At 44.7% G+C, this 22628-nt stretch overlaps 1 protein-coding gene across 6 annotated transcripts; it reads left to right on the top strand.

The window, feature by feature from the left end:
* Nucleotides 1-1239: 1239 nt before the first annotated feature.
* Nucleotides 1240-22324, top strand: PPIH (peptidylprolyl isomerase H). Of its 6 annotated transcripts, XR_004481586.2 has the most exons (11): nucleotides 1240-1382; nucleotides 1734-1798; nucleotides 2110-2133; nucleotides 2408-2452; nucleotides 2659-2701; nucleotides 6789-6881; nucleotides 10146-10233; nucleotides 10728-10768; nucleotides 11569-11658; nucleotides 16676-16778; nucleotides 18324-19805. XR_004481586.2 is itself a non-coding variant. In XM_033421964.2 (10 exons), exons 1-9 carry the CDS (start codon nucleotides 1317-1319, stop codon nucleotides 11635-11637), a joined length of 534 nt encoding a protein of 177 aa, XP_033277855.1. In that variant the 5' UTR covers nucleotides 1240-1316; the 3' UTR covers nucleotides 11638-11658; nucleotides 22093-22324. The 6 variants fall into 6 exon arrangements, 5 of the variants coding, with proteins under 5 accessions (XP_033277855.1, XP_049555148.1, XP_033277854.1 ...); XM_033421964.2 differs by lacking the exons at nucleotides 16676-16778; nucleotides 18324-19805 and adding an exon at nucleotides 22093-22324; XM_049699191.1 differs by lacking the exons at nucleotides 16676-16778; nucleotides 18324-19805 and adding an exon at nucleotides 20542-22086.
* Nucleotides 22325-22628: the final 304 nt, after the last annotated feature.

Below are 22628 nucleotides of genomic sequence, written 5' to 3'. Positions count from 1 at the left end.
TTCCTTTGTTTCTGCATTCCCTCACTTCCTTAATTAGCATCTGCTTGAATCTGCTCTTTGTAACTCAGGGAAGGTCTGGGAGGCTGAAGCCTTTTTCTACAAACAAGAAACAGGGTACACGGAAAGGGTTTTGTACACGGGAGTGTCCTGCAGGGTCCTACTCAGTTTCGGTCCCGCCTTTTCTTTGGTACTCCTCAGTCTTCATGGAAACAGGTGGACAAGAAAGGGAATAAAGGTTTGGATATGTTATTCATAAGCTTGGCAGAGGAACCAGGTTTAGGGGGACTTGGTTTCATTTTCATGGAGTTAAATGTGTGTGAGGCTGCAGGTGAGGTGGGAAAACCATAAAATTTTGGATGGTGAATGAAGAAAATAAACCAGTAATGTATCTGAAAGTGTGACGGAGGGCTACTTTAGATTGGGTGCAATGTTCCTGAGTGATATCTGAGCTGAGACCTGAGCTACAAGACCACTCCCCATCCCCATTAAGATCTAGAAGAATATTAAAGACAGTTAACAGCTAGTACCAAGGCCCTAAAGAGAGTATGGGAACTCCATGACCTCGAGGAACAGAAGGCCAGAGTCCCAAGAAGGTGGCGGCCAGATAATGTAAGGTACGCCTTTTATGTAAGAAACTAGATTTTATGCTAAATACGGGGAACCAGCAGTGATTTATAAGCAGATTTATTTTAAAAGCTCTAGCTGCTCTGCGGTATATGATTTGGAGGTGACGAAAGCGGAAGCCTGTGTGAGAACTGGAATTAAAATCCTAGCGTCCTGACTTCAAGGAAGTGCTGAGTACTTACTGAACAAGCTTGATATGCCAGGCTGTTCTAAACGCTGAGGATGAACACAGTTCTTGCTTCCGTGGGGCTCCACACTAGTGGACAGGGGTAGAAAACCGCACGTATGACGGTTCACATAGGTCTTAATTTCAAAGGCTGATATGGACCCTGAAGACTGCCTAGTCCAAGCCCCCTAGCCTGAGCGAGAATAATTTGTACTGCACTTTGTGTAGCCAAGTGAGTAGGATGTCCGTTGACCTTGAGCAATAAATGCCCAGTTTTTCCGCCCGACTCAGCACCCAGGGAGAGTCAGGTGAACTAACAGCTGGCTGACATCCGGGTGGTCTGTACGGAAGGAGGCGCTGGCCACCCACGCAGCGCCCAGTTTGGCGCTGGAGGCGGAGAACTTCCGGGGGCGGGGCCTGGCCTCGGTCGGCTTTTCCTGCGCCTCCGCCGGAGACGAAACCCTCAGAGCAGGGACTAGGTTCGCCGTAACCCCGCGCTCCCAACTTCTGCTTCCGGGTCGGAGCCATGGCGGTGGCAAATTCAAGCCCTGTCAATCCCGTGGTGTTTTTTGATGTCAGCATTGGCGGCCAGGTGAGGTCCTGGCAGCCACCCAGCCCACCGCCGAAGGGAAAGTGCACGGGGTCTGACAGGCTGATTTCATCCCTTCCCCAGGGGTAACGACTCGGAAAGCCAGAAAGTGAAATTGGACCAGAACCTACCGACCTGCGGGGCGGGGTTGGGGAGGAAGGGAGGAAGGGAGAGAGAGGAGGAGTCTTGCCCGTCGTGGCGCCCCGCTTGCGGAGGGACTGGTTGGAAAGCTAGCGTAGGCTATGGAGGCGGAAGTGGGAGAGACCAAGCGGCATGTGGGAGGGAGGGTTCCCTGCTCGGTGAGGCCTCTACGGGCTTGGACTGGGCTTTCTGACCGTCTCCTGCCGGTTGCAGGAAGTTGGCCGCATGAAGATCGAGCTCTTTGCAGACGTTGTGCCTAAGACGGCCGAGAATTTTAGGTAAGGAGATGTTCCAGCTTTGCTGGATTAACTAAACCAGAAGCTGGGCCACAGTCTGTGGAATCGTCTGCCTGCCTCTGTCCGTCCACTCACTGCCCTTGAGATCTGATTCCTTTGGGTATCGCTCTGAATAGTCTTGACTGTTCCCGTGTCAATTTATGTTGTTAATCTGTATGCCTGAGTGTCTGGACATCTGACTAGCCTGTAGGTGGGCTTGCTAGCGCCGATGCCTGTGCCCTCCCCTCCGAGGTTAGGAGCGCTCACAGCTGTGATGCCATGGTGACTGAATCATTCACTCCTTTCCCTTTCAGGCAGTTCTGCACTGGAGAATTCAGGTCAGTCTCAGACGTGGTTGAGTTCTCTGCTTTCTCCTGAGGGGTGTCCTGGGGCTGCAGTGAAGGTATTGGGGAACCACCGGCAGGCCTTGAATGATTGCTGGTGGCAGTAATAGACGGTAATCCCCCACGGGTCTATCCTCTGTTCATTTGTCTTCTTTACCTCTCTTCTCTGACCATCTTTAGGAGAGTCTCTTTGGTTCAGGTGTGTGGTAAACTGGAAAGGCCTATGATTACCTGTCATCATTCCAAGTCTCTTTCTTTTTGGTTATAGAAAAGATGGGGTTCCAATAGGATACAAAGGGAGCACCTTCCACAGGTAAGGCCTTTGGCAAGCCATACTGGGGGGCTTTTAGGAAAACGAAACGGAGGATAATTCTTAGATCTTGAGAAGGGACGTTTTTATGAACTCGGCAACTGATTTGAAGACTTCTTAAAAGCCAAAGTGATAAACATTATATTTTGAAATCAGTGTTATCCTAAACTGCAGAATCTTCTCTCAGGATGCTTTGTTCTCTGTTTCAGGGTCATAAAAGATTTCATGATTCAGGGTGGAGACTTTGTTAATGTAAGTATTGTTCCTAGCCTATTAAGGACTTATAGGTTTGGTTTTTTGTTGTTATTGCAGCTGCTGCTGTTTTTACTTCAGGGACCCAGTCTTAAGGCTTGAGAACAATGGCCAAGTTTGATGGGGGAGAGGGTGGGGATGGGAATGTCCTTCGATGGCTACTACTCACTGCATCACTAGATGACAGATATCAGCACTTTGAGTCACTGACTTCCAAATCTCAGCCTTTTAGGACCAGAAAGTGAACTTTCCCAGCATACCAGTAGATGATCCATGACAGACCCAAATTAATTGGTCACATAGAATTTAGCTAGAAATCGGATGTAATTTGTTTTTTCTAAATGGTTGTTAAGTCCCTTTCCAGTGAGCTAAATGCTTATGCCCCATTTTCCTGTCCACTTCTGGAAAGCTGAGTTTTGTTTTTAATCAGAAGTTCACTAGTGGGAAAGGAATCAGAGCAAGAGAGTTCTGGAAGGATGTTTTCCCTAGCCACTGGGAGAGCCCAATGAACTAATCCTTCACTGCTAAGCATGACTTTATTGTGACGAGACTGTATATATCCCCGTATCAAGCCTCCTCCGCCTCCTCCAACCTTGGAAGGTGCTGAGTAAACCACATTTATGCTTTCTTAAGCCCACTGTTCTCCTTACCCACCCACTTCTCTGCATGATCTTTCTTGTTAATACCATTTGGTTAGTCGTGATGCTGTTTTCATAGATTTGGGAGACATCCTTTCTCCTTTATATGTAAATTTAGTTTGACTCTCAGGAGTTTTTTAAGATCTCTCTTTCCTATCTAGGTAAGTTTACAAAGTGGCAAATTTGGGGCTGAATCAAAAACAGATATGTTTTATTTTATCTGTTTGATGTCGCAAAACTGAGAGATTTTAACTGAAAAATTTTCTCTTTAACGTATGGAAAGTAGGGGTACGTGAGGCCTGTGTTTCTCATGCAGCAGCAGTTGGTTGGAGTCAAGTAACTGCTCCCTTTAGCACGGTGTGTCCTTATTATTAAACCATTTGCTTCCCTTATTTATGTCATCTGCCCCTGTAGGCATTTAAGTTTGCAACACCTGGTCACAACTGATCATAGTAGGGCTTGGGGTGACCATATACTTTTTTATTGGCTGGTAAGAGGGCTGAGAAGCTATTCTCTGCCTTCTTTCCTTTCTTCCCATAGGCTCCTATATTGCCATATTGTCTTAGCAGGGACAGGACCAACTTCTTACGGGTCATTGCCAGAATCTTTGCCAGGCACATTTGATCACTAACTGATAGCCCCAGGGTTAGATAGCAGTTGGTCAGCCAGAAGGCTGAGCCTCAGAGAGAAGCAATTACTCAGAGCTACCCTTAGGGCAGAAAAAATGGAATGAGCAAGAGGCAGAAGAAGCAGGATTTGAGACCTTCTAAAGTTGGACCAAGAATATTTGTTTGTTTTAATAATATTTGTTTTTGGGTTCTTTTTCTGATTGCAAAAGAAAAGTACAGAAATGAAAATAAATCATCTCTCAAGGAATCTCGCCTCCCAAGGAATATACTCTTGGCATTTTAGTTTTAGCTGCCTGTCTTATCATTGCATATATATGTGTGTCAAATATTATTTTTAACAGACTTAAGATCATATGTGTGTGTTAACTTTTTTGTGCTTGATAATTGTCTGCATTTTCCCTTGTCATTGTCTTCTTCCAAAACAGTCTTTCTAATAGTTACCTAATATTCCGTTATGAACAGACAATGAATCTATTTGATCAGCCCACTGTTATTGAAGATTTAAGTTGCTTTCTCTTGTTTGCCCTACAAATTAATTTTGTCATTTTCCCTACTGTGGCTTCTGGAGTGCAGTAGATAGTATGATTATATAGAGAATGATGTGGTTAACTGTTCTGTTCTCTAGGTTTATTGGGAAATTGGAAATAAACGTGTTTTCCTTCTGTATGTATGTATGTATATATTTATGTGGAGTTAAAGGTATAATAGCTTACGTTTACGTAGTGCTGTATGGATTGCAAAAGAGTTTTCTCATAGACACTAATTGGATCTTTATGGCAATGGTATAAGGAGTAGGTAGGTGATTGCATCCTCACTTGATAGTTGAGGAAACTGGGGCTCAGAGATAGGAAGTGACTTCCCCAGCTCAATAATGATAGATCTGAAACTCAAATCCAGTCTTTCCACTATACAGAGCTTGGTTTTATTGATAATTTTTTAAAATAAATTTATTATTTATTTATTGGGCGCGTTGGGTCTTCATTGCTGCACGCGGGCTTTCTCTAGTTGCAGCGAGCAGGGGCTACTCTTGGTTGTGGTGCGCGGGTTTCTCACTGCGGTGGCTTTTCTTGTTGCGGAGCACGGGCTCTAGGCGCATGGGCTTCAGTAGTTGTGGCACGCGAGCTCAGTAGTTGTGGCCCACGGGTTCTAGAGCGCAGGCTCAGTAGTTGTGGTGCACGGGCTTAGTCGCTTCACGGCATGTGGGATCTTCCTGGACCAGGGCTCGAACCCATGTCCCCTGCACTGACAGGTGGATTCTTAACCACTGCATTACCAGGAAAGTCCCAATAATTTTTAGTCAAATAACGATTTGAATTTGAGAGTTTTCTTTTCTTCCTTGGCTTATGTTAATTCCCTTTAGTAGGCTTTGCTCCAGTAAGGGCCCCTCGATTCTACACTAGGTCAGTGTTTCCACATTCCATCATGTACCCAGTATATATATATATATATATATATTTTTTTTTTACTGCATTGGGTCTTCATTGCTCTGTGCAGGCTTTCTCTAGCTGAGGCTAGCAGGGGCTACTCTCCTCTAGTTGTGGTGAGCAGGGGCTACTCTTCGTTGCGGTGTGTGGCCTTCTCATAGCAGTGACTTCTCTTGTCGCGGAGCACGGGCTCTAGGTGCACAGGCTTCAGTAGTTGTGACGCGTGGGCTCAGTAGCTGTGGCTCACGGGCTCTAGAGCACAGGCTCAATTGTGGCGCACAGGCTTAGTTGCTCTGTGGCATGTGGGATCTTCCCGGACCAGGGCTTGAACCCGTGTCCCCTGCATTGGCAGACCGATTCTTAACCACTGTGCCACGAGGGAAGTCCTAATATTCTTTTTCTTTACTAACTGGCTGGGAGAGATTGGTCTTTTGGCACTCTCTCGATAGTACCTTTAAACCCCAGAGATTCTATTTAAGGTACTGCAAATATGGCCTTGGTCAAGTTGCTTTATTACCCTGACTTAGGTTTGCTCACCTGAAAAATGGGGAAGATGGTAATGCTTATTCCACAGAGTTACTGGAAGAGCAAAGAGCTAACACAAATAGAGCTAGTTTAAGCATAGATTGGGGATTTGTGACAAGGTGTTTCCTGGAACCCAGAGGAAGAAATAGATCTAGGAACTAGAGAGCCACAGAACCAATGAGTCCCTTCTCTTTGTTTCTCTAGCACTCTCTACACATGTGTTGCATTCTCCTTCTCTTCTCCAGTCCACCTTGAAGAAGATAGTTATCTCTAGCTTCCAGGTTTACATGATACAAGTTCAACCTCAAGAGAGCAGCTATTCTACTTCATGTTTCCCAGAGAAGGAACTCTAGTTGGCCCTGCATGAGTTAGGCATCCTCCCCTGGACCTCCCCTGACTTCAACTTTGACCAGGAGGGTGGTATCCTGTTGTATAGATTACACTTCCAAGAGCCCACCCACCTGCATAGTTGGGGGAGTGGAACCATAGACAGTTAAATAGATTCTCTTAGATGACTGCAGGCATGAGAATCTTTGGGAAGGGCATCGATGCATCGATTATGTATGTGGTCACTGTACTGCTGTCCTGTGCTTTGCTTGTGTCTTAGCCTGTCTTTACCTTTCTAGAGGTCCAGCTGTGACCTGTTGTTTTTTCCAGCCTGTGAGATGCCCTGGCCAGGTTGTGGGCTGCACGTCCCTTGGATGGGGCTTGCTTTGATTGCAAGATAGGGTCAAAGAGGTGTGGCTCCCGAAGTGACCTGCAGGAGTAAAAGGACATTAAAGCAGTGAGGCTTGGGGTGCAGCAACTGCTTCCTCTGGGCTCTAGGGGCCAGTGCTCACAAGTGGCTAACACTTCCCTTCTCTCTGCTCAGGGGGATGGTACTGGAGTCGCCAGTATCTACCGGGGGCCATTTGCAGATGAAAATTTTAAGCTTAGACACTCAGCTCCAGGCTTGCTTTCCATGGTAAGTTGGGACCAGTCAAGGTTTTGGGCTAGATTTATAGCCAGCTGACTTCTGGGTCACTCTTGAGGCCCAGTGCTGTTTCTTGGGATGGAAGCAAATGCTTTCCTTCCCTTGCTTGACCCAGGATTCACCTCTGGACTGCCCACCTCTTTCCTCAATCTGGTTTGATTTTGTTGGGCTGGATCCACTAGCAGGCTGGGGAGCCAAAATTGAACTCTGATGTGTGTTTTCTTACTTTGTTTGAGCCAGAACGTGTGGTTGGGCACTCAGCCTTGCTGCTTAGAATGTAGCCAGCTGTGCTTTCAAGACCCAGTGTTCACGCCCCTATCACACCACTCACCAGAACTCGCACAGCACCCATTCCTTTACACTGCCTTCTGGCTGTTCACCCCTTTCAGCTCACTCACCACTCCTCCTTCCCCATCCCAGTACCCTTCCTTCCCATTTATAACCCCACTCACCCATCTCATTCCCCTTTCACCGTCCCCCTGCCCACCTCCTTGAGCCCCTCATCTACACACCCCCACTCGCTCCCCCCTTCACTTGCCCTTATTCACCCCTCACTCCTCATTTCCCCTTCCCCCTCCCACCTTGCTTCTCTTTCACTCTTCAAGCCTCTCCCTCCCTCCTGTCATCATCCATTTCCTTCTGTCAGTGTGCCAAGTCTCACTCCCCCAGACACAATATTTACATGCACACATTCTCTGTCCTGCTTGCCCACTCTTCCATTCATCTACTCAGCCATTCATCAAATAAAGATTGTTGACATACACTGTTTCAGGCCTCATGGTAAGACATGAGGATACGGGCCTGATCCCTGGCCTCGTGACATTTAACATCTAGTGGGGGAATCGCACATGCAGAATGATGGGTCCAGTATAGTATAATTCATGCCATCAGTGTAATAAGGGGAGGGTACCTCAGTGTATGTAAAAGTACTGTGAGGGCCCCAAGGAATGAGAGTAATTGCTGCAAGGATCCAAAGAAGTTCTCTACCAGATGGCATTTCAAGTCAAGCAAACTGCCTAGACAAAAGATGTGTGACCATGAAATAGCAGGGTGGCATGGGCAAGGGACAGAAAGTGAGGAAAGTGATGTGAATGGGGAAGGGAATGACTAGTAGAGACCACCGGAGAGGCAGGTGGGTGTAGGGCTTTAAATGCCAGAATAAGGATGAGGTATGTGGACCTTATTTTATAGGATATGGAGAGCCATGCACTTTTTTGAGCAGGGCTGATCAACTTGGTGTTTTAAAACAAAGACCCTGGCTGCAGTGTGAATGGAAGACAGGAGTGGAGAGGGTAGGGCAGAGAAGCCAGTTAGGAGGCTGCCATAATAATTGGGTGAGCCTAGCATAGCAAAGAGTGTACAAGTCGCTTTTAGGAAAGTGAGGCTGGGCAAGCATGGGTAAAGAGTGCAGAAGTGGCTTAAGTGGGCTTGGATCATCGCCGTGAGGACTGCATGCCACTATGTTAGCATCTGGGGAGGAGTCAGAAAATGCAAGGAAGCCTTGGTCTCTGCTCCCTTCAGGCTGACACTAGTTAAGTTGTGCTGTCACACATCTTGTAGCATAATTGTTTTTGCTTCCATCCTCCACTAAATAATGCATTCCTCAAGAGCAGGGACTGAGTCTCATTGATCTCCAAGCCTTAATACCTGATATAGCAAGGTGCTGAGCAGATACTGATGAATGACTGAAAGATAATCAGAATAAAGGCTAATGTTGAGCACATACTCAACAACACTTTATTTGCATTAATTCATTTTACTTCTCTCGTTATTCCTTTGAGCTAGGCACAAATGAGGAGACCGAGGCACAGAGAGGTTATGTGGCTAAACTAGATCCCAGTCAGTGATGGAGCTGGGATTCAAGCTCAGTCGTCTGGCTCCAGAGCTTATTCCCTAAACCAGTAAGCTATCCTTCCTGGAAGAATGGATAAGTGAGTGGCTAAGGGCAGGGAGTTCCCTGAGCTAAAAACACATGTTGTCTGACTGTTTTCCTGTCTGCTTGCTAGTAAATGTTTATACATTGAGCAGCAAGATAGATACATAGATAGATAGAAGAAACAGAAAGAAGGGAGGGAGGAAGGAAGGAAGAATTGGGACCACTGAGGAGTGGTCAATTCCACTCCTCAGGGCAATTCCAGAGTGTAGGTCTATTCTGACTGGCTCAGGCTGTCCCTTGCTTTCATATGTGAGATGTTCCTGCATACATGTACAAAAACCCCAAACAGCCTTGTCTCGCATGGGGAATTTCTAAAGTATAATGTGACATCCCTAACTAGAGCTTACCCCTAGACAATGTCTTTAATGTATTTCATAGACATTTTTATTCCTTCAGTGTTGAACACAGACTCAACCAATTTAATTCCATTAAGCATCCAGTTAAGGCTAGTGACCTATCTAATGATTTCCAGTGTTGCCTCTGTATTATTACTTTGATGAGACCTGTGCTCTTAATAGCACTAGTTCTTTCAGTTTTCCATTTTCCATTAATTTTTTTCCAAAATAATGTAAATATGCATTGGAATACTCACATAGTTACACAGACATTGTGGTAAGGCAGTGCTGCTGAAACGTGATGTGGGTTTGCTGATTGCTTTGCGTTGTAATTATAGACTTCTTTTATAATGTATTGTGAAATATAATGATATAAAGACAATTTCAAGGGAGGAAAGGGAAGGGATATGGCTGAAGAATTTGAAATTCTTGAATTTGAAAAACTTTTACCAAAAAAAAAAAAAAAAAAAACTTTTACCGGTAAAATTCAATAATAAAGGATTTGGGTGTAGCTGTAAAAAGCAAATGTCATTGATTAAATGTAGTCTTTTTTTCTAGCATAGCACTAGCATAGCAGCTTCTTGCCCCTTAAATTTTCTTATTACCATTGTTAAGGGACAGTACAGAGTCATTCAGACAGAGTAGCTTATGGCACAGGCAACAGGCTTTTTCTCAGCTGGTACCTAATTTGTAAGTGTAATCCAGTTATTACTGGTTTTGGAATAAATACAGCAAATCTGGTTCTATAATCAATTGTTCCCATTATAAAAATTCACACTGTAGGAGGGCAGAAATTGTGTATTCTCTTCCTCTCTGTATTCTGTTCCTCTCTGTATCCTTGGGTCCTAGCTCATAGTAGATGCTCAGTCAGGTTTGCTGAAAGAAAGCATGGAGGACTCAGGGCTACAGGCTCTTTTGGGGAGTTTTGTCCTTTGGCTAACATGGCCAGGAAAACTCACTGCAAATATATTTGGTTTCTATCAGGCAAACAGTGGTCCCAGTACCAATGGCTGCCAGTTTTTCATCACCTGCTCTAAGTGTGATTGGCTAGATGGGAAGCACGTGGTGTTTGGTGAGTCCTATTCCTGTCTTAGTCCAAGCCCAATTCACCCAGAGTGGAACTTCTATGGAACTGGTCCCCTGACTCTTGTACCAAGAGTGCTCATCAGGTGTAACTGCCCTGGGTAGTAGTAGGAAAAGTGGAAGCCATGGGAGGTGGGGAGGATTTGTGGTTAGAGAGCTAGAGGGGAGGACGAAGGGGCCATCTGATGTAGTGAGTAACCACCTGGGCAATAGGTGTGTCTGAGGGGAGATGGTAGTACTTAAGAAATACCACACAGAGGCAGCATGGTATAGTGGAGCTTTGCAATTGCTCAGACCTAGTTTTGAGCCTTAATTCTGCTACTTACCACCTGTGACCTTGGGCAACATTTCACTTCCACTGAATATTAATTTTCTGATGTTAGTCTGAGGATGAAATGAGATAATGGCTGAGAATGGGCCTTGGAGGCTGGAAAGTACTGTGCAAACGAGAGTAATAAAGTCCAGCTCATACTCTTTCTACAGGAAAAATCATTGATGGACTTCTGGTGATGAGAAAGATTGAGGTGAGTCCTGTTTTGATCTCCTCTTTCTCAGCCATTCTGGCCTAGTACTACTTCACTAGTGTCGAGGCGCGGGAGAACCGTGAGTGGGCTCTGGTTAGGCCCAGGCTTCACTCCTCCAGCTTCAGGGAGGAGGAGAGGGAGGAGAGATCATGTACCTCCCAAGGGTTCTGGGCCCTCAGCCTCTCCGGTGCGGTGCCTACTGAGCTTTGGCCTCTGCTGTCTCCTCCATCTAGTTGAGAAAATCCTCTTCAGCATTTTACTCAAGGTCCTTCATGATCGGGTCCCTGCCTCCCTCTCCACGACCCCTTCTGCTACTGCCACTTCCGCATTCTACTCCCGTCAGGCTACGAGCCCTCCTCTAAACACGCATACACGTCCCTGCCTCTTGCTCCTTCCTGCCCTCAAGTCTTTGCTCAGGCTGTTCCCTCTACCGAGGTGTTCTCCCTTCTTTTCCTCCTGGTGGGATCCCATCCATCCTTCTGGGCCCAGCTCAAATATCCCCTGTTCTGTGAATCCTTCCCTGGCCTGTGCAAGCAGCAGTTTAGTTGCTTCCTCACCCTGTATACAACTCTCTCTTATGACTTACTACATTGTTACATGTCATGGGTTTGATGTTTTCTAAATGTTGTACATTTTCTCTTTGATATGTATTATATTCTTCCCCTGTCTGCTAGGCTACAGACTGTTGTCAGATCAGCCTGTAAGCTCTGAGTCCTTAGCCTAGGGGCCTGCAGGCATCAGTAAGTGTGTGGCGGGGGAGTGTCTGAGTGGAGGAGTCACCACTGTGCTTTCTCTCCTAGAATGTTCCCACAGGCCCCAACAATAAACCCAAGCTGCCTGTGGTGATCTCACAGTGTGGAGAGATGTAGTCCAGAGGAAGACTGAATCAGGTAAGTGTGTCTTTCTTGAGCAGGAGTCAGGACCCCAGAGAAGGCAGCTGGTCTAGTGGAAAGCACTTTAGACCTGAAGACACGGGATTGAGCCCATTTCCCCTCTGCGTGCCCTGGGAGAAGTCAATTCCCTTTCTTGAGCCTGTTTTCTCATCTGCCAAATGGTGATAATACGTATCTCCTCGGGTCACCATAAGCATCACAAGAGAAAGGGTTGGTAGGACACTTTACTTTTCTAACACTTTATAGTTTACAAAGTATGAACCTGAAAACCATCAGGCACTTTCTGATAGCACTCTTAGACTCTAGTTCCATTTAGTAGTCCCTCTATGAAGACCTGGCTCCATCCCTGGGTCATTCCCTTCTGGGACCAGCCTGGGCAGCCAGGAGACACCCCTATCATGCCTCTCGTCAGAACTGACGCTGCGGTTCCAGCCCCTGACTTCGTATTTGCCAGCCTCATAGGTGAATGTGACACATTTCTCAGCCTACATAGACTCACTTCCTACCCGGTCTTGTCACTCACTGCCTGCTCTGTGCTGGGCACCATTCTGAGCATGGGGATGGGGGAAAGAATTGAAAGATGCCTCCACCCTTTAGGAGCTTATGGAGAATAAAACACATTCTCAGAGGTGATCACTAGTAATATGAGTGATGTTGTTAAGGATTAATAAGAGTTCAAGAAAGAAATTGATCACTTCCAGCTGGGTAAAGGATGGTAGTGCTTTGCCTTTCTTTTCTTTTTTTCTTTAATTTTCAAACCTGCAGAAAAGTTGGAAGAGTAGTACATTGAACACCTATCTACCTTTCACCTAGATTCACCAATGTTTAACATTCTTGTTTTATCATTTTACTTTGACATTTGTTTCTTTCCCTTCTTCCCTCTCCTCCCATTTCCATTCCTCTCCTGCTCTTCTTCCTTCTTTCCTTCCTTTCCCTTTCTTCATTTCTTTTCCATCTGGAAGTTGAGGACTTCTTGACACTTTACCCCAGAATACTTCAGCAAGTGACTCCTAAAAATAAGAGCGTCCTGCATAATCACAATAGTATTGTCTAATATACATGCTCAAACTTCCTCCGTTGTCCACAAAGTAACTTTTTTTAGCTCTAAAACAAGAAATCCATTCCAGGTTCACATATTTCATTTGATTGTTTATTTTTAGTTATGAAAGCAACATCATCTCCTGAAATGTATGAAAATTTTCCCAGAAAACAGTTAAGGCCCTCCCCTTAACAGCTCACCCCCAGCCACATCCCCATCCCACTGCTCTCCTCAGAGGTAACTTGTTCATCAGTTTGATGTATGTCCATAGGGCCTTTTCTTTGCCCATCTAATTTTGGGAGGTTTTGTTTTTCCTAAATGGCATCATACTGTTTGTTCATCACTTTATTTCCATTTGATCTTATGTCTGGAAGAGTTTTCCTCCTCCATTCATGTAAAACTCTGTTGTATTTAAACAAAACAAAACTGATATAATATGCTATAAGATGTTTGTAGCAAATATTTTATTTTACCTTTCTCTTAATGATTTGAATAATTATACATTCTGAGTCTTAGTTCTTTACATGTTTTGACCATTTTGTCTAGAATATATTTTAAGAAAAAACTGGCAGTGGGTTTAACTTTGGTGATAATCCTTTCTTAAACGGAAGCTCTAAATTTTGATGAGATCAAAATTTTTAATCTTTTCCCTTGTGTTGTGTTTTATCTTGTTTAAGAAGGTCCTTACTACAATCATAATGCCTTCTGTATTTTTTCTAATGTTTCTATAGTTTTATTTGTATACTTGCAAAATTATCTAGAATTTATTTTTCTGGACTCTGCCTTTTTTTCAAATGGAGATCTAGTCAAATACCAGACCATCTTAATGACTGTGTATACCTCCATCTGTGACTTACTTTGTGTTCACAGCATCTGGCACTTACAGGCATTCAGTTAAAATTTATTACATGAGTTAATAGAGAGGGAGAATGTCAGGCATTTTAGGCAGGGAACTGGTGTGAGCAAATGCCAGGGCAGGAATGCACAAGTGTGTGCTGGAAGCTCATGTGGACTCTCTTGTTCAGCCAAGTGCTCCCTTCTCAGGCCTAGTTGACACTCTGAGCTTTCTTTCCTGCCAGTACTAGGGGCCCCAGGCTCAACGTGCTTTCCCCCTGCCCTTGCTGCTGGCCACTCTCCTACTCGTTTCTTGGCTGAACTAAAGTTGAGCTCACAAGTCCTTTTCCTTCCAAAGAGTGACCACTGATCACCACCAGAGGACAGAAGATTACAAAAACAATAAAATTTAGAAATCCTTTTATGTTTAGGGCCTTTTCTCTATTTTTCTGAGACCCTTACAGAAAGTTACTGGAAATACATGTTAGGAGTTTGTTTTCTGAGGGTGGGCGATCATCAGCCCTCCTCTCCTCACCCGCTATTAGCAAAGGTCACGTAAACATTTGCCCCCATAAGCCCTTCCTTTTAGCCTACAATCCCAAGCAGAACAAATTCCATGGAGGACATTTGATGCTCCAGAGGCCCTCTAGACCAGAACTTTCCAGTAGGCATTCCTTTCTGTGGTGGTGGAAATGTTCTGTATCTGTGCTGTCCATTATGGTAGCTTCCAGCTACATGTGACCGTTGAGCACTGGAAAAATGTGACTGGTGTGACTGAGGGACTGAATTTTTACTTTTATTTAATTTTAGTTAAATTTAAAGAGCCACATGTGGCATCTCCAATTTAGTCTTCTAACCTTGACCTGCTCAGAATTAAATCTTTCATAGCTTATATTTAGAGACAATACAGTAAAAGCAGTTATATCACTTATTGAATATTTCTTGTGCTCAAATTCTGAGCTAAGAACCTTACTTTAATTATCTCATTTAACTTTACCAAGTTAAAAACTCGGGCTTCCCTGGTGGTGCAGTGGTTGAGAGTCCGCCTGCCGATGCAGGGGACGCGGGTTCATGCCCTGGTCCAGGAAGATCCCACATGCCGCAAAAAACAAACAAACAAACAAAAAAACTCATAGGTTTTAAGGTGTTAGGGAATCTAGGTGGCAGTCTGACCTTAAGGCATTCCACAGATGGGTTCCCCACTTTGGGTTTTTGAGTAATGGATTTGGGAGAAAGTAAGGAAAGTTAAGTAAAAGATTTGGGAGTATGGTATCATTTCATCATGTTTCTTCCCAGCTGTGAAGTTACAAGCATCTCTGATTTCTAAAGGAGTATTTCAGATCCCTCAGGTTGTTTGAGGGCAGAATAATGCTTGACAGCCAGTGTAGATGATGTTTTTAAGTCCTACTAGGCAGTATTTCTCAAACTTTAATGTACATATGAATCACCAGGAGATCTTGTTAAGGTGCTGGTTCTGATTCAGTGGGTCTGGATGCAACGTAAGATTTTGCATTTCTAACCAGCTCTCAGGTGATGCTGATGCTGACTTGGAGTGGCAAGGCTACAGGGGAATAACAGTCTGTCTTTTAATTGAGAACCCACCATATTCCAATCAGAAAAGACCCAGGAGGAGATAATCTCTTGGTGGCATTGGTCCAGCAGGAATCTACTGCATTCAAATCAAGAGATCACCTAATCATGCATTTAAGGCCTGTGCCTAGTCACTGGAAATAGAAGATAGGAAGGAGACAGAAGAAGATAGGTGAAGTCACTTGATCAACTGTGCCTCCCTGTGAAGAACTTCCTTCCACAACTTCTTTTGTGCTTTACCTTAGGTCCCGACTTTGGTTTTAGTGAAAATGAAGTTTTCTGTATAACTCTAGGTATAGTAACCTCGGTTTTATCTCAGTGGGTCCTGTGAAAGCTTTTTACCTTGAATTTGATTAGGTATACATAAACGAACTTCGGGCCTCAGGATTCTCCTACCCAGTCTGAACTGGGTTCTTGGCTACTTACAACTGCATGGGGGGGCGGGTGGGGGGTGGGGCGTGGAACCTCTGTTTTGAAAACCTGAGAGTCTCTTGGAAAAGAGAGTGGCTGTGAGCTCTGACAGCCCTGCTAATCTCCCTGTGATCCCCAGGCCTGGTACTATCAAGCAGCAGAGATCTTTCTTTAGTTCATTGTTTCCTAAATTTCCCTGAAGATGAGAATCACGTAGGGGCACTTGCTAAACCTACTAATTCCCAGATCCCCCCCTGAAGAGTTTGAGTGAATTTGAGGTAGGATCCAGGATGCTATGTTGCTTCAGATGCTTCTTATCAGAGAAATGTGGGTAACCCTGCTTTAGGTGGTGCTGGTTGAATGTTTTTTAACATTTGTCTCTTAGGAAAAAATATAATTATACAGCACCTAGTTTTACAGGTATTATAGCTTACAATGAGGTGTTATTCGAGTTCACATAGTCAGTAGGTTAAAAATTAATTGTAGCTGTGGATGGTGGATATGGTAAGAGCTGTGACACTGCTGTTGGAATGACTGAGGTTTAGGAAATACTGTCCCCCAATCTGGGATTTCTTGTAGATGTGATACATTCCTGTAGAGGAAGATTCTGAAAGACACATTGGTGGCACGTGGGCTGGTCTTTCATTAATTAAGATAGGTCCCACACTGCAGATGAGGCAACAAACTTGGAAAGCCCAGTTCCTGCCTTAAAGGAACTCACAGTCTCTTGGGGAAACTGACAATTACAGTACAGTAAAGCACTGAACTGGAGGTTTTAAGACGAAGGAAGGAAAGTGAATGCCTGTGTCTGCCTGGAGTGTTTGGGAAGACCGCAGAAGAGATGTTTCAGCTGAGTACATGAAAGAATGGAGTTTGTCAGGGTAGCTAAAACTGGGGAGGGCATTCCAGGCAGAGGGAATGGCATGAGCAAAGGCACCAAGCAGGAAACAGCAGGAAGTGTAAGGGAAACTGCAAATAATTCAATATAGCCAAAGCAGGAAGATAAGAAAAGCAAACTGTAAGAGGCGAGGCTAGAGGAGGCCAGGGCCAGCTGTGAGATCCAGTGCAGGCTGAGGTATTCATATGTTAACCTGGGGATGGGGGTGAGCTTCAGGCAGTGTGTACATCTTTCCCCCCTAGGGTGAGAGCCCATCATGCTCCTGAGATTCCAAAGGGTAGCCTGACCCTCCAAAAAGAACCAGGCCAGTAGGAGCCACTGAAGGATTTTGAGCAGGAGAACACGGTAATTGACTTTACTTATTCAGAAGATGATTCTAGCAGCAGTGTGGAGGATAGGCTAGAGGCCAGTGAGGTGTCCACTGCAGCAGTCCGGGCCAGAGCAGAGGTTCCACATGAAAATATGCGTCTAGGGAGCACCAGAGATGTGGCAGCAAATATTTGCATGCCTGCTGGGTGTGTAACACCGCTCCCTGCCCTGAAAGTCAGAAGCCCTGCCAGCTAAAAAGGGCGGGGAGGGGAGAATGGCTCCATTCCAGTCCCTCCAGTACAAAGGCGAAGCTCCCTGCCCTGTAACCAGGCCTTACACACAGAGGGATACATCACGTCCATGGAATACTATATAGCCTTAAAAAGAAAGAGGTAGATCTGTATCTGTTGGCAGATTTCTAAGGTAAATTAAGGGACAAAGTCAAAATGTAGTACATTATGTAAACATGATGCTATTTATTTTGAATTACTCTTTCAGAAATTACTGTAGTGATAGATAGCTGACTGGTAGTAATGGTTACCTCTGCAGAGTAGAAATAGCAAAGAGACTTTCTTTTCAGTTTATATTGTCCTGTATATTGAATTTTCTACACTGGGCATGTATTTTATAATAGAAATACATACTGTATATATGTAGTTTTAACTAATCCTAGTTCCTCCCAGCCCTTCCCAGAAGCATGTAGCTAACATCAGTTTGTGAATCATTCCCTGGTCCCCTCCTGGGTGCACCCACAGTACTTGGTTCATCTCTCTATTACAGCATTTAACACAGTGTATCATGAATATGTTGGTCTGGTTTTCTCTAGACTGAGAACTCCTTGAGGCAGGGACCATGCTGACTAACACAGTGCCTGGTCAGTGATAGAGCTTAGGTCCCGGAGCACCATGCAACTTACAAAGTGCATTTATACATTTTTTTACATTCTGCTTGAGGGCCCAGGGTTAAACTTCTGTCTGAGCCTGCGGTATGATGCCAGGACCCACTGTGCTCTGGAGGAAGAGGGGTGTGGTCATGTTTGGGGGGAGGGGAGCAGTAGTAACTGAGTGTACTCACCCTGTTCTTTTAGGACAGCTAACTCCAAGGCCATAAACAGAGGGTGTGGAGTTTCCTTTCTTTATAACCCTGGGACCAATCAAGGAAAAGGATTGCTCTTTGTTCTGGAGCTCCACAGAGAGCCATCAAGGTCTGGCAGAAAGCACACAGACTTCGGAGCCAAGTAGACCAGGAAGCCCCATCAGTGTCAGGCCATTAAACCCCTTGGAGCCCTAGTTTTTCCCTCCACTTAATTATAAATAATATATACTACACAGAGTTGTGAAGGGTAAATAATAAAGGAGACAGTGTATTGGCCGTACATATTAGTTTCTTTCTTGGTTCTGTGTAACACACCTCTCAGCTCTGCTCTGGGGCACCAAAGGTCTGGCCTGTGGCAAGAATCAAAGTGGTCTGCTCTTTGGGGAAAGGAGGGTTCGGGGTGTAGAGGAGAGCTGCGAGTGTTTTCTCTCATGGACTGTCCCCTCCCCGTTCCTCTGAGCTGCTTCTCTCTTCCATCTCTCACAGACCCTCCACATCTGCCATTGCAGGCCTTCCCTTGCTCGGGGTGACGTTCTTGAGTAAGATAAGCTGGATTGGCCCCTGTGTTTGCTTCCCTGCCTGCTGCTGCCCCATTTGATCAAAAGACCTTGGAAGTATCACAGACTCAGAAGCCAAGATTTTGTGTTTAAGTTTTCAACTGTAAATAAAGTTGTTCTTTTTTTTTTTTTTGGTTTTTTTTTTTTTTTTTTTAACCGTGTGTTGTGTTCTTTTTAAATGGTTGTAATGATAGCCCTGTTTCCTCACTCCTTAGCTCCAGCTAGGAGTACTGACTCTCGCCAGAGACCAGCATGGGCCAGAGCCAGGCCCTTGATATGTAGAGTTGATGCCTCAGATTTACAAGCAGTTGTAGCAGTCCCCTCTTAGGTTCAAGCTGATCGGGCAAAGAAGGCAAAGCCCCAGGGCCTTATGTTTCCAGTAGGTTCATTTTGGTTAGTTCTAGAGCCTGTGGGTGAAGGGTCACTAGCTTGGGATATTTTTGGATGGGAGACCATTTGGTAGAACGTGTCTTGATCATGATGAAGTGGAAATCATTTATTAATAGTTAAAAATCTTGGTTTGAATCCGAAGTCATTTTTTAAACAGCTGAGGTCTTGAGATGTTCACTTCCCCATTCAGAGCCTCAGTTTCCTCATCTGTAAAATGGGGATAATAATACTACTTCACAGCATTGTCGAAAGGGTCAAACAAGAGAATGGAGATGAGGATAACTTGTAGACAGTAACGTGCGTTGGAAAATTTTGTTTTGAAAGGAAATAAAAGGATAACAAAAACATAAAAGATAAAAAGATCCCATTGAGTGTAATGTTCAGGAGGTAAAGGGAGTCCCCTGGTATTCCTTTCATGAGGCAGTTTCTGTTATCCCATTCCTACTTTCTCCTGGCTCATGGCAGGGATGACTCATAACTACTAGCAGCAGGCTACTGCAGCAGCAGAGTAGCAGAGAGCTGAATTCTGTGATAAAATAGAACCAGGCTAAAAGTGCCATTTCAGTGTACTGGGGGACAAGAAAGGTGGTGAGATATTCAAGGGCCCTATAGTTTGGATATTTGCAACTGTCTAGCTAAGTAAACAGGATTCAGGGCACACGGGAAAGAAAGGGTTGTGATCTAGTGGAGGAGAAATCTTCAAGTAACTAAACGGGGTAGAATTATAAAGAGAGAGGAAGGAGGATGAGCAGCTGGGATCCTGAGCTGATGTTCTTATGATGGGCCATTCAGTTGAATTCAGTTACACTTGGCACCTGCATTCTTTGCCAGTTTCTGTAAAGCTGTAAAGATGAGTAAGATGTGGCCTATGTTTGTGACAGGGGATAGGCATGGTTTGGATTCAGTGTGGTGTTAGAATGTGAGCCCTTATGAGGACAAGAAAGCTGGTCGTTTTTGTTTTTCACTGCCGTCTCCAGCACCTAGTAGCCAGTAAGTGTTCAATAAATATTTGTTGTGTGAATGATAGTGGTATGTATAAGATGCTATGGGAGCAGAGTGGAAAGATTGGGGGTGAGAGGAAGAGGCAACATTTGAGGTAAGTATTGACACATTGGTTGGAATTAGCCAGGAGATAAGGGTGGGGAGGGCTTTCTAGGAAAAGGCAACTATGTTTTGGGGCCCAGAGTCTGTTAGAGATGGGGACAAGGTGAAAGTTTTGCAGAGGAGATTCTTGGAATGAAACCACTTGCCTTTCACATCACTTAAAGGTAGACACTGGAGCTGTGGTCACCACACTGGGCTCTCAGGGTGGCAAGGGGACTAGCATGGCTTGGGGAGCTCCCACCTTGGAACAGGAGATGGATTTTGACATGAACTGTTTCTCCTCCAGTGCTTCAGTACCATCTCTGCAGTGGCAGAGAGGGGGCTACAAGGAAACGAGTTTCTTAAATCACTCATCTTCATGTTCACTGAGCATGAAGAGAGACTTTAGTGAAGTAATTGGATGAGTAAGTAATGATACTTCTAAGTAACATTTTAAAGACAAATATTACAGAATTTATATTTCTGCTTGAGAAGCCATCCCTTCAAAGCAGTTACATAAGGAAGGTTACTTATTCTCAGAGGTGCTGCTGCCATTATTCTAAGTGCCTTTGTAACTCCACTTTGGGGAAAAGCTCTCAAGCCTATGGGGCACACTTTTAAATTTCCTAAGTGTTGGCAGAATTGCCTTTGAGGAAATATTTTCTTTTTAACAGTCAAAAGTCACCTGGAGCTGGAACAGATGAACAGCAGCTCCGGGATCCACCTACTTCTCTCCCTTCACACTTGCTGCCGCAGACCTTTTTCACCTGGATTACTGGTGCTGCTGCCCAGATGACCTCTCTGCTGCCAGTACCTTCTTCTCCAATCCATTTTCTACATCACATTATTCACTTGACACATTAATTAAGATATTGTGTGTCAGGGACTATGCTAGATGCCTCAGGAACTCATAGTCTGGCAGGGAAGATATAATGAGTGCAGTACAGTGTGTTAGGAGAGGGTCTCCTAACCTAGTAACATCTGAGGCAAGACCTAGAGGATGAAGAGTTAAGCAGGCAAAGGAGAAGGGAGAAAGGAAGAATGTTATAAGTAGAGGGAATAGTATGTGATAGCTCAAAGGAAGCAGTGGCTAAAAGGTCACCTGGAAGATTGGACAGGGAATGTGACAGAAGAGTGGGAAATGGGAAGTAAGTTTAGAGGTCATGCAGGGTCCTGCCAACCACATTAAGGAATCTGGACAATCCTGTGGGTGGTGTAGTCACTAAAAGATTTTAAGTAAGACAGTGTCGTGATCAGATGGATGTTTTCAAAAGAACACTGGATATTGTGATGGGGAATATTAGGGTAAGAAAGGTAGAGACACTGGCTAGGAGGCCACAGCAGTGCTGTAAGCCAGGGGTTGGCAGGCCAGGTGTCACTATTTTTCAGTGGTTCATGAGCGAAGAATAAGAATGATTTTTAAATGTTTAAATAGTTGGGGGAAAAAAAGTTTAAATAGTTGAAAAATCTAAAGAATATTTTGTGACATAAAAATTGCATGAAATTCAAATTTGTCCATAAATTACATTTTTTTGGACCACAGATGCACTTGTTACTGATTGTCTGTGGTTACTTTCAGGCTCTAAATTTGAGTAGTTGAGAATCTGGCCTGCACAGCTTAAAACACTACCTGGCCCCTATAGAAAAGGTGCCTACACCTGCTCTGAGCAATGGATGATGATGGCCTACACTAAAGTAGCAGCAGTAGGAAGGAAGAAACTCTGGATTGGCATTTAGAGATTTTTTTACGACTGATTCAGGGAGGCCTTTAAGGGGTGGAATTTACAGGCCTAGATGATACCGATGGGGTAAGGACTACTGCACTAGCCTGCTAGCTGGTCTCCCTACTTTCATTTTTGCCCCTCTGCAGCCCATTCACTATTCCCCAGCCATTAAAGAAAAAAAAAAGTGCCATTCCCTACTTTCAATTCTAAAATTACTCTTCTCACTATTGCCCTTAGGTTAAGTTTCAGATAAAATGTTCCTAATTTAACCCTGCCTACCTCTATAACCCAAATGTCTTCATTCTGGTCTTACTGGACTACTTTAGTTGTATTTGCCCCAGACCCCATCTCTTATTGCCTCCTACGCCTTTGCATAAACCTCCATGTGCTTGGAGTCTGCACTAAACCTTCTCCCCACCGCCACTCCCAAAATGCTTTGTGCATTTGCAGCGCTGTAGTGTTGGGTGTGTTGCATGTTTAAATTTCTGCCTTTATCCCTAGACTGAATTTAAGAAGGCAGCAACTGGCGCACTTGTCCATACCCAGCAGATAGTAGACGCTTAATAAAGAACGAACTAAGGTGGACGACTTCACCTACATCATGCGGCAGCCTCAGTTACAAATCGTTTGTGAAACGTGCATAGTAATCCCTGTTTCACATGGCTGTTTTAAGAATAAAATGCACGAAAAATGCCTAGCGTGCTCAATAAACGTGAGGTGAAATTAAACCTGATTTGTGGCCAATACGAAAAGATGTGAATACTCAAGACAGTCCTGTGCCTGGTATGATAGATCGGGAGGCAGGTCCCCACGGAGTACACCCCCGCCCTCCATATGCTGGGCAAGGGCTGCCTGATACCTTGCGTGGTCCCCCCAAGGTGACTGCTCCGCCGTAAGCCGACGCTCTTTGAATGCATACGTTTAAGTCCGTTCCAGAAACTCTCAGCTCTGCCGCGAGTACACGGCCATTGTAGAAAAGACGGCTCTATCTGCAGTCATGGTCTGAGGTCACAAGGACCATATTTGGAGCAGGGCGG

The sequence above is a fragment of the Orcinus orca genome, chromosome 1 (genome assembly GCF_937001465.1).
Source record: "Orcinus orca chromosome 1, mOrcOrc1.1, whole genome shotgun sequence".
Taxonomy (NCBI): domain Eukaryota; kingdom Metazoa; phylum Chordata; class Mammalia; order Artiodactyla; family Delphinidae; genus Orcinus; species Orcinus orca.
The sequence above is the reverse complement of the archived record's forward strand: the minus strand, read 5'-3'. Positions and strand labels throughout refer to the sequence as shown.

Excerpts from the sequence above, each read along its gene's own strand:
- PPIH (XM_033421964.2), top strand. The coding sequence starts at position 1,317 with ATGGCGGTGGCAAATTCAAGCCCTGTCAATCCCGTGGTGTTTTTTGAT. Across the intron at positions 2,134-2,407 it reads TTCTGCACTGGAGAATTCAG|AAAAGATGGGGTTCCAATAG; the intron begins GTCAGTCTCAGA and ends TTTTGGTTATAG. Across the intron at positions 10,234-10,727 it reads TGGGAAGCACGTGGTGTTTG|GAAAAATCATTGATGGACTT; the intron begins GTGAGTCCTATT and ends CTCTTTCTACAG.